At 40.1% G+C, this 15,656-nt stretch overlaps 1 protein-coding gene across 1 annotated transcript in view; it reads left to right on the top strand.

Moving 5' to 3' along the window:
* The window catches only part of adamtsl3 (ADAMTS-like 3), a gene marked incomplete in the record, with an annotated part of 128,873 nt that overhangs the window by 85,490 nt on the left and 27,727 nt on the right, over positions 1–15,656 (top strand). Inside the window, 3 exon segments of the mRNA XM_036146566.1 lie at positions 5,188–5,315; positions 12,012–12,057; positions 13,285–13,496. Of these exon segments, the coding sequence (XP_036002459.1) occupies positions 5,188–5,315; positions 12,012–12,057; positions 13,285–13,496 (386 nt within the window).

Below are 15,656 nucleotides of genomic sequence, written 5' to 3'. Positions count from 1 at the left end.
TTTTATATCTTCCCTTTCTTACAAAGCCTGACTGTTGGCTGCTGTTCACTTTCTGTGAAAACATTTCTATTGGCCTTCTTTTAGTCCTCCACTTGTCAATGTTGCACCTTTTTTATTTTATTTTAAAGCAGACAGCCAGGTACACAGACTAAAGTGCATTTTTTTCTTAACTCGGTTATAAAGAAAAACTTTGAATGACCTTCAGAAAGCCTCAAACAATTGCTGGAGACAACTTGAAAAGGTTGCAAATAAGTTCCACTTCTTGGAAGGAAAATATAAAAGATATTGCTGTCGATTTAAAACTTGTGCACAGATCTTTTATAATGTGTTTGCTCCATGCTTCTTTTTTTAAAAAAGTAAATCACTAAAGCCCTATGTGTGTTGATGCGTTTGCCTAATTCGTCTCACACGAAAGGCTGCATGAAGGAAAGTGACGTGAGGTCTATCGTGATACTGTGGAAAGGTCCACCTAGAGGTACTGGAGTGATATAGGTGGTAAATGTGGCAATGAAAGGGTTAGGAAGACGTTAAGTGGTTATCTGATGTCTTTTGATCAGAGGACCAGAGGGATTGCTGTCCAAAGAGCAAAGCCTTGTGAACAATAGGAGCACAGTAAGCCAAACAGCTCTTCATCTTTAGCCCCTCCATCCTTCATCTGCTTCCCCTCCTCTCGCCCCCGCCGGCCCTGTCACGCTGCCGCACGCAGCTCTTAGTTTGTAATTGAGTGAAAAATTCCCTGATTGCTGTTCAAAGGAGAGTTAAGGTGGCGAAGGAAACGGGCTGCCCAGCGCGCGGCCTGTGTTTATTTACCAGCGATCCAAACACTGACATAGTTGGCTCCTGGAGAAAGTTACTGCCATTGCCTGCATGTTTGCCTAAATGCTCTGCTGGCTTTGTTTAGCGCTCGCCATCCGCCTCTGCTGTTCCTTAGGCGTCATCAGCGCTGACAAGCGTTTATATCGGTCGCCAAGGCGCTTTTTTTTTTAATAACATGAACCCCGCCACCTCGCTCTAGTTTCTAGAGTGCATGGATGTTGTTGCTGCCAGGACCCAAAGACAAATAATTAGCAGACTATTATTGCATTGTATCTGCTTCCCGCTGTGAGATGCATCTATCGGTGGCGTCCTGTTGGAAAAACGGCCCTAAGAGGTCGAAATAACTTGCCTCTTTTTCAAGGCTCGTGGTCACCAAATATGGTCCTTGAGGGCCCTGTTGGTGACCCCTGATATAGAGAAACATACTGTAATATTGAGACATTCAGAATCGCTTCATTCTCCTAGTTAGCAAACAATGCAGTGAAGTTCAGTTTATTTTCAAATTGGTCAGGAGTTTTCTATCCAAAAACACTTAGCCGATTGCATTCGTTCTCTGACATTGCAGCAATCCCTCTTCCTGAACAAGCCTGTGGACAGAAGAGTGGAGGATTATGCCATTCATTTTAGACTTAGACTTAGACAACTTTATTTGTCATTTTGTATGCACAGAGTGTGTACAGAACGAAATTTCGTTTGCATACAGCTTGAAATTTACAGTAAATTACCGTAATTTACAGGATAATAGGCCGTGGGCCAGAATCTGTAGGATTACTTTTTGTATGAACTGTCAGACGGCAACTTTCTTCCACCGGGATAAGTTGCTACACATAGCAGTGATCTCAAAACACCAATGTTCCCACGTTTTCACCTGCACATTAATAAGTTATAGCAGATCAAAAATCTAAACTGGGGTGCCGGTCTCTATCTCCAGCTGTCAATGGGCGAGAGGCAGGGTACAACCTGGACAGGTCGCCAGTTCATCACAGGGCAGAAATAGTCCAGACTTTTGCCTAATTTACTTTGATATCAACAAGACCTGCTGCGCTAGGATAGCACAGGCGACAGGTGTCGTTGTGCCAAACGACTTATCCCCGCCACAATTTGTATCTTAAAATTAATGTGAAAGTGAAAACGTGGGAACATTGGTGTTTTGAGATCACTGCTATGTGTAGCAACTGATCCCGGTGCAAGAAAGTTGCCCCCTGACAGTTCATATGAAAGTTCTTAAGGAGACGTCCTACAGATTTTGGCCCACGGACTATAAAGTAAATTACAGGATAAAATTACAGTTACAATTTTGCAGCAGTCTCTCATACTGCTCATGTATGTAGCAACGGGAGAAACCTCTAGCAGAGCCGCCATCTTCCACGGCTGACCGGGCGTTCGATCGGACAGAGCAGACACACAAGAAACACAGAAGCCCCGGTCCAGGAGTAAAGTTATGAAATTTAACGAAGTAGAGAGTTAATGATCCTTTAGTGCCTTCATCCAGTGGAGACACGCGGCTAACCATATAAGCTCTGAGCCAATCCTAAAACCCCAGCCGTGAAAAACGGCACACTCAGTTTATTAGCAGCAATGGCTCCTTTTAATTGCCGTGTCTAGAAAAGAGATGAGGATAAACACAGAGTCAAGTGGGCCAAGTGTAAAAAGAGAAGAGTAAGCTTTTTGGAGCAGTGGTTCAGCCGATGTCCTCGTCCAGCAACGTCTCACAGCTAAAGAGAAACAGCTATATGTGACTTCTGTGAAGAGAAACAAACAGAGAGAACGAAAGCTGCAGAAGATGCATAATTTGACAGTAGCAGAGTAAGGAAGCTTTATCCCCCAGAAGTCTGAGCTCTATGGCAGCAGACAGGACAAAAACTGGGATCTGGTTCCAAAGGAGAGCAGGTCAGCCTCCCACCCACCAGTAAATGTACAAAGCTTTGCTGGGAACATAGGGAACAATCCAGTCTCTGATATATATGGGTATTAATGGTCATTACAGCTCTCACTGCAGAGATGTGGATAAGCTGACGGCTTTTTATGTCTACATAGCATCAGTCTTACACAAAATTCATCTGAAGGCATTTTAAAAGACAAAATTGGTCCATTTCATTCCAAAACAATCCACACAATCTAAACCAATCCAAATTGTAATATGATACAGCCTAATTCAGATGAGTTTTTGTTGTAAGTTTATAAAACAATTTCTATCCATGGAAGCTGTTTGCTGCTGCGCCTTTGAATTTGCAGCAATCACTGATCCTGAAGGAAGACCCAGCAGAAGCAGGCTCATTTTAAGCAGAAATCTGCCGCAACAGGTTGCAGGTTGAGAAGTTAAAGAGACTAAAAACAAAACAAAACAAAACAAAAAAAACAAAACACAGGGGCACTGGACTAGACTACTTTTTAGGGGAGAGAAACATAAAGAAAGACCAAATAGTTAATGACAGCTATGGGTCTCTCCAGGAAACGAAAGCTTCGAGCCAGGAGTACTTTCTGTGGGAATGAAAAACAAATGGTTCTCAAAATTCACGGCAGCAATCTCTCTGTGAGCAGGTCTGTCCATTTAACACAGAGACACCATTTAACACAGAGACACTGGCCCAGGAGTACTTTTGATGTGGAAAAACAATGAGGCAATAATGCATCAATGACTTTTATGTAGAAAGAGGCACAGCAGAGAGGAAAATCACTAATTTATCCATAAAAAAACAACAACAACAAAACAATGACTACACTAGGTTAATAGCAGAAAAAAAGTGTAATTAATGCTTTGAACTCATGAACTCAAAGTATTGGACAAGGAGTAATTTCTATGGAAAAAACACACACCCACACACACACACACACAGCAACAAAGCGGATACATAAAATCATTAGCAGTAACACTACCGTCAGTGATTCAGTCCAGGCAATACACCCAGATAAACAGAGAGGCTTCAGACCAGGAATGCTTCCTATGGGAAAGCAAAACAAAGGCGGTGCATGGCAGCAATCGCTCCAACACTGGGTGCATCCACCAGGAGACACAACTGAACTCAAAAGCAGCGGGCTACAAAAAAAATGTATAAACATAGGAAAAATAGCTGTGAGAGTAAAAGTAATTCTAGTTTCCTCCAGCAGTCTAAGCATATGGCTTCGGACACATGCTGTACGGAGACGTCTTATGTTTTACCGTACCCACTCTAACTGTAACCTTTATCCAGGAAGGAGAGTTTTTAGTCTGGTTTTAAAAGTCTGTGATCAGATGATAGCTGGGAAGGTGGTTCCACAAGACAATTAAAATATCTGTCTCCCATTCTTGCTGTTGAAACTCAAGGAACCGCATCTTTCTAGGGTTGGGGGACACCAGCTATCGCCTCATTTTGGATCCGTACCAACTATTTTTCACAGGATTAATATTTAAAAATCCCTTAAGTGTATACCATGTGGAAACATTTCCCCCACCCCAAAAAGTATGATTCAGTAGGACTTTATTATATTTAATGTGTTCTCACCTCCTGCCTACCGAGACGTGTTCCTGTTGGTCCAGACTTCCTCGCTCTGACGCTTATTACATACATTCTTCCCCAGTGTTTCATCTATTCACCTTGTGCACAGCCATTTTCTCGTTATCACTTGTAGTAAAGGCAAACAATATATTTATTGTTCAGTATTTATTGTTCAGTTTTTAGATGACGTAGCATTGAAGGTTCCTCAGCAATTCCCCAAGACAGAGAGCTATACTATAATGTATATCCAGTCATAGATAATCCAGATTATTTTACAAGCACACATCATTTTTAAAGGTGGGAATGAATGGTTGCTCCAGTTAATGACTCTGAGGGGAAAGCTGGAACAGGATAAGATGGATGACAGAGAGAGGATCTTCTGTCTTTGGCTGTCACCTCACATCCGAGACGTGCGCTTCTCCTCTCATGATGTTGACCTTGGGCGCTGCTGTAGTTTTCCTCGCCCCTCCGCCAAATACAACACGATGCAATTAGCAGAGACGTGTGGTCTGAACTTTATAAAAATACATTTAATCGTCTAAAGACTGGCTGAAACTTTGTCTTTCTTATTGTCACACACTCTTTGTTTGCAGCAGCTGATGCAATTTACCTGATTTTTTTTTTTTTTTTTTGCTTGTCTAAGTTATTTCCCAAGAGGTTAAAGATTGATTACGAAGATGTAAGTCCATAAATGTCATTACAGGCAAGCCTTTATGTCTTATATTCTCATATGAGGCAATCTTGGATCAAAATGACAGTAACTGTTGAGGCGTGGTTAGAGTTAAGACCACTTTGACCATCATGGTGTAAAGAAATAAAGGTTTAATGCTTGATAATGGTGTTCTGGGATGTTTATGACTATTCACTCATGCACATCGTCTTCTCTGGGTTGTAGAGCTCACGGACAGCCCGGTCGGAGGAAGATCGGGAGACGCTGTGGGATGCCTGGGGCTCGTGGAGCGAGTGCTCACGTACGTGTGGCGGAGGAGCCTCTTACTCATTAAGACGATGTCTGAGCTCCAGGTAAGGTTGCCTCTCGCTGTTTGCCTTCTCCTAATCCTAATCTCCCTTACAAGCCTGAACCCTACCCCAATAGTAGGCATGTAATTTAGGTAGATGTTGAAAAATGTCACTGACAAATGGGGATATCTTTCAAGAAGCCGATTCAGGAATAAGGGGCAAGGGAACGAGGTTCGATCTTGATCTTTTTTTGTATTTTTACGATATTTGTGTGCGCTTTTAGTTTTTTGTGATTTAAATCTTCTACAGAGACTGGTTAAAAGGTCACAATTACAGTCGGTAAGGACACAGCTGCAGGAGACAGAACTTTTATTTACTTCGCAATAGCAAAAAAAACAAAAACCCATAAAAACAAACTTGGACCATGCAACTAAACAAGGGTTAAACAAAGAATCAGACAAATGAGTAGCTATAGGTCAATGTGAGATTGTTACGGTATGACAACCTTGAGTAAAAAGACCACAATATCAACACATATAAAGATTTAATCTAACTGCAAAACAGATAAGCCGTGTTCATCCTTTGATCCTGCTAACATAGTAAACTGATGTATTGATTGTATAATGGTTTCGATCTTGATACAAAGACAAATGGAGAGTAAGAGAGGATATTGTTGCTTTGTCTCAGCCACTTGTCAGCAACCATGTACTCGTGACAATTATTTACCAACTAGTTTCTTTTAACAAAGTTTATTATCATAATGAAGGGGTTAAATTTGATTCCGCATGAACCATTGGTAAATTTTAAAATACTTTTTTGTATTCATTTTTCAATGAAATTATACTAAATCTGCCCTGTAAAAAATAAATAAATAAATAATATATATATATATATATATATCTATATATATCTCTGATATATGATATAAATAATATGTATTAGAATGTATATATATATATGTATATATATATAGGTTAATATTACTATATATATTATTGTATAGTGTATGTGGATGTCTATATATATATATACTATATATATACTATATATATATTTATAATATATATAATGAATAGTATATATATATACTCTACTATAATGATATATGTATCTATCTAGATTATACATAATGTGTATGGATATATAATATATATATATTATAATATATATATATATATGCTAATAATATATATGATATATATATTTAGAATATATCTATTTATCTTGTATATATGTAGAAACTATATATATGTATATATATTAATATATGTATATATATATATATATATATATATATATATGTGTGTATATATATATATGTGTGTATATATTACACTTCTCCGATTGCTGTCTGAGCCAAGAAAGAAACCTTCTGACAGCATGAAGTAGGCTGGAATACTTAAATAAGCAATACATTGTGCCTCGATCTAAGAAACCAAAGAACAGACGAGATAAAATGAATCTATCAGTCTGGAAATGGTTACAGAGCTGTTTTTAAGGTTTTGGGCACCCATTAAATCACAGTGAGCCCGTACAAACAAATGGAGAAATCATGAAACAGTGGGAAACCTTCCCAAGAGTTTCTGGCCTGCCAAAATTACTTATTACTTGCCTGCTCCTGTGAACTTATGAGACACTCTCTACATGTGGTGTAAAAATAACCCAGTAGTTCAGAAACACAGCATCAAACCATCAGTCAATCGTTGGGGTGGTAGCATGATGGTCTGGGGATGGTTTAGTGATCTTACTCTTCAAAACATCTCACACAGCAGGTAAATCTGACCCCAATCCAATCTTTTTTCCCATTTTTGATACATATCCATCCTTTTCATGGCAGTATGTAGGGCCCTTTTCACTCTAAGGACATCCGATTAATGCCACTTGCATAAGTGGTGCTAAAGCTTCTGCAGTCTGACTGGTCATGTCTCATTTAATCCATCTTTTACATCACTATCCTCACTCGCACTACATATACACACAGACTTCTCTACAGCAGTAGCAGTCACGGCTCCACAAAGTGCCACTGTTAACGGCAGAACCTTTTTTCTGTACCTTTCTTTGTCTTGATGTTCTCGGCTCCCATTGCTCAATAACTTCATAATAACACAGAGACCCGTTGTCCACCGCTATGTTTTTTCTGCAAACAGCGTGCTGCTGTTTGACGTCCATTTTCTCCTTCTGTTATCTGCATGCACGTCACTTTGAGGTGTGGAATCGCTCAGACTGAAGTCTGAGTGCTGTCAGACTTTAGTAATATGCAGTAGTCGTAGTTATGAACGACCACGCAGAACATCGGAATTGAAAGTAGCCTTGCATTATACAGCAGGGCAGTGAGCCAAGGTACACCATTAAATCCACCTCTAAATTGCTGCTGAAGAAAAGAAAAGCAATATAAATTTCTTGGAATTAGCTACTCAAAGTCTGAACTTGAATTTGATTGAGAACCTGTGGCATGACATTAAACAGGCTAAAAATGTTGAAACACCCTCCATTGTGACCGAATTAAGAACATTTAGTAAAGAGTGGTGCAAAATTCCTCCCCAGCAATGTCTTAGACTCAATGCCAGTTATCACAAACGCTTACTGGAAGGTGTTGGCACCAAGAAGGGCACAACCAGTTATTAGTTTAAGGGAACAATTACTGTTTTTTTATGTAGGGCTAGGTTGGTTTGGATAGTTTTTTTTACTATAAAAAATTTTATTAGAATTTGAAAACTGCTTTTTGTAGTTACTCAAGTTATCTTTATCTGTGTTAAAATTAATTTTATGATCTGAAGAATTAAAGGGTGAAAAAAAAGGCAAAACAGAAGTGATCTGCATGGTTGCACGAGCATTTTCGCAGCATTGGAAAGGGAGTCCATTAATAAAGGCATTTTAGTTCTGAAATCTGACTTACCTGCTGGTCTTTAGGATTAGAGTTTGAAAATGCTTACCAAAGTTGGCCGCCATAACTGGGTTTGATGGGTGAAAGGGGAAAAAAAGGGACATAAGAACTGAGACGGTATGTTTTCCATAGAAATATTGTCACATTTATAGGCTTGGAAATAGCCTCAGAGTGACTTCACCACATTCCTCCATTTTTACAGTTCCCAGAATCTCTTGCTCGCTTGCTAAAGGTAGCCAGTGCGCTTCGCTGCTAAAATTCACCACTTTCTCAGTGCCTGGGGTGTTCAGGAGGGAGCCGCCAAATGACAGGAGCAGCCAGTGAGATCATAAAACATCTCAACTGTGTAAAAAGACAAATTGACAAAACAGCGCAGATCATATTTAAGGTCACAACCGAGTTACCATATGCAGCTGGGCCTTCCCAACCAGGAATCCATCTGTGCTCTGAGAAACACAACACGGGCCTAAGTGTCGTGCCAGACCCCCTCTGCACTCCGCGGCAAACACTAGGGTCAGGGGCTTTTTCAGGACTCCGGCTCATGATGTCGATGGCTGGCCAGCGCATTTTTTTTTTTTTGGGTCAGGCGAACCTCAGAGCGCTACTGGCTGTAAAAGCGGCGGATGTGTTAAGAGGGTGTTTTGGGTTCGGGCTCCTCCTGTGATTGCATACGTGGAGCTCTACATGCTCATCAGGGTCCAGGTGGATCTGTTTACAAACCTACGTGTCCTTTTGGCAGCTGCTACAGCTAATGAGCTATGATCCACCCCACGGCGGCGTGGGAATGAGCGAGCAGTAGCCTGGCCAGGGGTGGCAGATATAACAGTGTCATTAAAGAAAAAACACAGCACAGGGCCTCTTATGTGTGTCTTTGTGTGAGAGTGAGCGGTTTTTGTTGGCAGGAGAGGCTGGAAACGTGCCTGCAACACCCTCCAAACCAATTCCAGCTTCTTTACACCCACACACACACAAGTGGCCATGCCAAGCAACTTATTGCCGCTGCAAATATACCCTTGAGGTGATTAGGACACTAATCATCTGGCCCTCATTAGTCCCATCCACGCAGCGATCTAACCTAGTCACAAAACTCTGAAAGCGTGGCCTGTTCGCAAGAACCGTGGCCGCCGTTGGGCCTCCAAGGCGAGAAATAAACGCGCCGGGCATTCTTTTATGAAGCTCATGCATGGCAAATCTTTGCGTTAATATTCTTTGTTGAGGTTTTTGCATCAGGATGTTCATTGATAGAAATCTCATTTAGCAAAAAGATCCTTGGCGTCTGCACACAGCAGCCTGTAGAGACACAGATCCATAGCTCCTCATCCAGATGGGAAGTGTAGATGTTCAGAAATTTTATATTGTATTAATAATCTTGGACGGACTGCGTAGTATCTTAAAACTGAGGGTGATACACTCTACTAATGCTAAGAAACTGCGCACCACAAGTGCTGCAGTGGGTCTCCTTAGTGTACGCCTATCAGCTGGCTCCTTTAACGTGCATTGCGCATATTTTGGTGAATTGTGCCGAGACACAACGAAGCTACTGGGCTAAAGCTCTAGATAGTTATCAGAAGCATTAGTGCTTCTGAATAAAACAGGCTCAAACCTGGTTTTAGCGAATAATAGTGGCCAATTTGTTTTACTTCTCTTAGACTAGGATGTGAGTTGCTCCTCACTGTCTTCCCCGCAGCATAGGAGAATGACTGGGAGACCTTTACACCTTGACATGAACTTCCAAAACGGACGAGCTGGAGCAACATCAAGGGCTTGGGTAAAATGTCCAGCTCTTGATCTTGGTTTGTTCTCTACTTGCGTTTCTCTGTTTGTGAAATGCAGGACACGTATTGTCCGAGTCACCTGTAATGTGGTCCAGAGGTTCTGAGGTTAAAACCAACCATGACACCGTGATGAACCCTAGTCCTGGCTCTGCCTACTTCTGTTTAAACTCCACCTTGGAAATTCCAGTGTGAGAAGGAAACGAAAAGGGAAATTCGTTTTATTGCCTTTACGTCTAGTTTATATATTCCTGGTCCCTGAGTGAGTTTCCACATTGATCTTTGCTACCTGTCTCTCATCCCTTGGTCTTTGGACGTCTCTTGTTTGGGTTCGGGCCCAATGACTCGATGTTTGGCTTGGCAGACGGGACTGTCTGGATTCGTCATGGGCTCTAATGTTCCTGCCATGCCACACGCTCCACATCCACTCCCTGCAATAACACTGCAAAAAATAAAAAATAAAAAAATCCCAAGCCCTTCACTCATGTGTGAGTCTTAACTCTGAGACGTTGTCTCCAGTCATGATTTCTGATTAGCTAAGGAACAAAGGCAGTGAAATTGCTTTTGAGTTTCCAAACTCAAAAGGAATATTGTCTAATCAGTTTCCACTGCGGTCTCGGGTGATTGGCCTATCATTGTTACCATCAGCGGTTTATCATCCCTTGACGAGAAAGGAATCCTCCGTTTCAGTGAGTGGTGAGCTCAGTAGTTTGGGCAGAACCGCCTCAGACTGGAGAGAGTCACGATCCAAAGTGCTTTAATCTGTTCAGCAGACATAGACTGCAGGACTCCACTGTGCCTCCTCTGCTAATGCATGTATATTACTGTTAATTTATGGGGCTATGATTTGTTTATGGACTAGTACGGCAAGACAAATGGCAGCTCATTCAGGATCCTCAAAGCTGAGGTTCACTCAATTCTCTCTGTTTTATTTTGGATGAGATTATCTTAGAAACCTTATTCTTACCAAGACGTCTGGGACAAAGTTGAATTTGAACCTGCTGCACGGTTTCCACCTGGCGTAAGGACACGTGGGCTGGTATAAATCTTGAGGAGAAATACAGGATCATGGTTTCGTGGCATCACAGTTATGGACTGGCGATCTGTCCGGGGTGAACTCCGCTGGAGAAAGGCTCCATCCTCCCTGCGACCTGCAGTCTAATTTCTTTACCCTTAAACACGGAGGCAGGGATAATTTCTTCAGCTGCTAAAATAATCATAATATATTAGTGCTGCTCAAGTTTTGGACAACATGACATGGAGAAATGAATGTTGAATATTGTGTTTAATCTACATTTCTCTCATTGTTCTCTGACTGTTTCATCATCAGTGTCCACAACACTGCCTGAATTTTAAAATTGAGGTCGCTGATCTCTAAATCTGGTATAGATGGTATAAATCTATTTAACTGACCAAATATAAATGTCAACGATGTCAATCTGAGTAAATTATATATATAAAATATTAATAATAGATTAATGGACATTGCAATTAACTCACATTAATCCCACGGGGTGTTAATGATATGAAGCAACGGATTCTCTTTAAGTAAGTATAAAATATTTAAATGTTAGATCGATTGCTACTGACAGATAGCTATGTTCCTCCTAAAGATTTTGTAAAGTCGGGGTAGACAACGTCTCCCCTGATACTTTAGCATGTTCCACCGATTTTGAATTGTTTTCACAGCACAAAATGCACACATATTTCTGTTAAAATCAATACAGCTTCCATGTGTTAACTTTTTCTGATAAGAATTGATCATACGGCTTATCAGGAGACCTGTAAGAAATTAAATCATAAGTGAAATAAGATTTCAAGACAGAAATGCTATTAAGTCACCTCTCAAATATTTCCCGGTAAAGCATCGTGTTGACTGTGGTTTGCTGCGTTTGTCTTCAGATACAGCCGTCACATCGGGTAGATTAGACCGGCAGAGCTTCACAAAACTCTTCAGACATATGCTTGTAGTTTGACAAATATCAGTTACACTCATTACATTTGGAAAATGACGGCACATTTAGCATGAGACTCCAGATGCAAATGACTTGTGTTGCATTTTGGGTTTGGTTTCATGATTTTTTTTTTCTTGATCTTCTGCAGAACCTGTGAAGGGCAGAATATCAAATATCGGACGTGCAGTAATGTGGTAAGTCCAGCACAGTTGCAAGGATATCTACAGGGCTGGCAGGCGGCTTTCTTTTACTGTGGAATTAAATGAGAAACTGGTTTGGTTATTAGAAGTTAAAAAGGTAAAATTTTATGCTGAAGGGAAGTTAGCTATCTGTGTTACTGGAGAGAAGATTAAGAGACATAATTTTGTATTTTTAAATTGTACCTAAAAATGAAAAGCAGCTGCACCTGTGACAGATTTTTTGTCTCTCTTTTTTATGTAATATAACTGGGCTGTTAGTGACACAAATAACTAACATTTGCTTAATGTAATTATTTTTTAAAAGCTTCTAGTTTGGTTTTAGACGACCTCATGTGCACAGAATGTGATTGATGATCTGTTGAGTACAGATAAAGAAGGCAGCACGATTAGCAGCATCCTCTTGCATAGGGTTATGGATTGGTATGAAGACTTTGCTCAGGATCTGTTATTCCCGTACCGAACACAGAACCCTCGTGATAACATTTTATCATTTTACATCATTTCTAGCTCGGCTGAGTTGTGGCGTACCCCAAGGATTAATCTTCGGCTCCTTTTTATTCTTTGGTACTTGCCCGCGTCCTCTTGGCCAAGTCACTTACAAAATGTGTTTATCACCTCTTGAGACACTTGATGACACTCTTTAGTAAAATTTCCCCAAACTCCACTGATCCCAGCTGCCTTGCTGAGGCCACACCTTGTCTTTCTAACTGTAAATGCTGAATTGTTTACAATTTTCGATTCAATAATTAGTTTGGTTCCCAAAAAACTTTTAGTTTAGGTGGTTTCAGGTCTTTGTAATTACAATGGTTTTCATGGTCTATTTATACATGTTGATAAATGTTTCAGACAATACATGTTGATAAATGTTTCAGACAATGTCAGAAAGTGAATCATTGTGTAAAATGATTACTCAGGTTATAGATTTTTTTTTTGCCAACTCCAAAATATTGCCTACCTACACTGATATCCTGTTATTCTTTGCGTTGATTTTAAAGCATCAACGCATCAACGTTGATTTTAAAGCATCATCATCATCATTAAACGCGTTATATCAGACTTATTGCCATGGCACATGTCCTCCTGATTGCTCACTGGGACATAGAGGCTTTTTCTCCACTGTGAACTGATCGGAAGACTTTCGTCTATACGAAACAGTAAAGCACTTTGTAACTTTGTTTAAAAGAAACATTGTTAACATTTTGTTTCGGTGTTGCCCCTTAGGACTGCCCTCCAGATGCTGGGGACTTCCGGGCTCAGCAGTGTTCAGCTCACGCAGACGTGCGTTACCAGGGGCATTTCCATGACTGGCTGCCTGTCTATAATGATCCAGAAAACCCTTGTGCTCTCAAGTGTAAAGCCAAAGGCTCGGGTCTTGTGGTGGAGCTGGCGCCCAAAGTGCTGGACGGTACACGGTGTTACACCGAGTCTTTGGACATGTGCATCAGCGGCGTCTGCCAGGTAGGAGAAAGCTGGATTGCTCTTATTTTTATTTACTTTGACTTGGTTCTTTTGATTTGTCTTCAGATCTAAAATGCCAAACTGGAACAAAAATGTAAAGCCTGAAAAGAAACTAAAATCTGACATCCTCCTAAAGACATTTGTTAAATTTTAGAATAATTTATGCTTTACAAAAATATGTCCTCAAGAAAAACAAAGTCAGAAATCTTTTAACATATGGGACCCACTAGGCTTACTCTAATGACTACTATAAAGGTTTTATAAAGTGTGGATATTCTCATAAGGCATTTTTGCTTACAAAAATGCCTTCTGGGTTACATATTCTATGACGGTAAAGGTAGCCTGCAATGTTTGTCTCTCAAAAAAAAAGTTAACTTTCATCATTAACCTATTGAGAATTCTGCTCCAGACTACAGCCTTGGCCATAAGCCTGGAGACTGACAAAAAGTTTCACAAACTTTACTGTTTTATTTTCATTAAAGGGCAAATATGCTTTTAAATCATTCCTTTTCACATAAAGATTCTTCAGTTGTGGTCTGTACCAAGTGGAACTGCAAGGCTTTGATCTGAATCCACGTCTTTTTAATGGTTGTTCTGATGCAGCTCTGCACCGCGCCCCTCGCCATCTCCCACAGCGTTCCACTCCACACACTTCACCATTTGTTGTAGTTTGATGGCAGAGAGGGTTCTCTGTCATTTCTTTTGCGCTATTATGTAGTGCAAGAGGCACTTTTTATTCCCATATTTATTAAAAAACGTCAGCGGAAGACGTTTCCATTGAGCCTTACATGATTGAGCCAGAGAGAAAACAATGCTGTTCGAAATAGGCACTATGGTTGTGCTCTTAAGAATATATAAGTGAGCACACAGCAAGTGCTATGATATCTAAAATAAAGTCTATTATATATTACTATTATAAAGTCTAGTATTTCTGAGTTATATGAATCCACAGTAAGCCATGTCTTTCTAAAACAACCATTCGATTATGAATATGCGCTATTTCACTTCAGAAGGGATCACATCACTTTGCATTCATTTTGTTAAAAAGAGAGAAATCCATAGAGACTATCCCAAAGAAGGCTGAACTACTGTTTTACACATGAATAGCCAGTCAGAATCTCTTTGGAGATGTGGCTTTTGACCGACCATCCAGGAAATAGTTAATGCGATGTTAGTAACATCCCACAGAGCCGCGTGTGCATAGACGCACGATTTGGTGCGCCATTTTACAACGCTTAGAATATCAGTGAGGTTTTGGTTTTGTGTCACTGACAGAAATGGTGAAAAACTCCATCAATCAATGCAGCATGCTTGTGGACTGTGCTGCATACAAAAAAAAAAAAAAAAGTAGAGGAAAAGGAGAACATGTGGAAATGCAATTACTTTTGATGCTATCTTAGTGAAGGAAAGGTTAGATATAAATATTCATTACATCAAGGAGTTGTTTCGATCGTTTTATGAGTCTTGCAAAGAAGAAGAGAAAAAAAAAAACTTTCATTGGGAGTTGTTAGAGAAATTGTTGAAAGTTCTGGTCCGAATTCAGCATGATGTTTCTATGGGAAGACACGGCACTATACAATAAATTAGTATTATACATTATACATTACCTTGGAAAACTATTCATCCCCCATTCTTTTTTCCCTATTTTGCTACATAGCAACCTGTAATTTAAATGTTTTTATCCTTATTTTCTGTAATGGATCTGACCAAAATAATCTAAGTTCATGAAGTGATATGAGGAAAATGAATTAGAAAAATCCAAGCCGTCCTGCCATTTTTTCTTTTTGAGGGGAAGAGTGTTTTTCCAGGTCAGTTCTTTCAAACGAGCCCTGCTGGTTCTGTCTTCTTTTATCGCATTGCGATCAACTTTTACACTTAACTTGCTAATTCAGGCCCGCACAGTCTGAGATGGAGCTCTTGTTTTTTTTCCCTCCAACTTTTCTTAAAGTTGCGCGGTCTGATCTTGGAGTGAATCTGCCACTCCTGTGAAGATAGCCAACTGTCTTAAATGTTTTACACATGCACGTAAAAAATGCCTTCATGCTCCACATGACTGAACTGCCAAAATACTTCTGGTTTTATAGAGTGGCTCACACCTATTAATGACCAAATAATCAAGTGCATTTAATTAGAAG

This window comes from Fundulus heteroclitus, chromosome 14 (genome assembly GCF_011125445.2).
Source record: "Fundulus heteroclitus isolate FHET01 chromosome 14, MU-UCD_Fhet_4.1, whole genome shotgun sequence".
Taxonomy (NCBI): domain Eukaryota; kingdom Metazoa; phylum Chordata; class Actinopteri; order Cyprinodontiformes; family Fundulidae; genus Fundulus; species Fundulus heteroclitus.
Note: the sequence above shows the minus strand (reverse complement) of the source record. Positions and strands in the feature narration are given on the sequence as shown.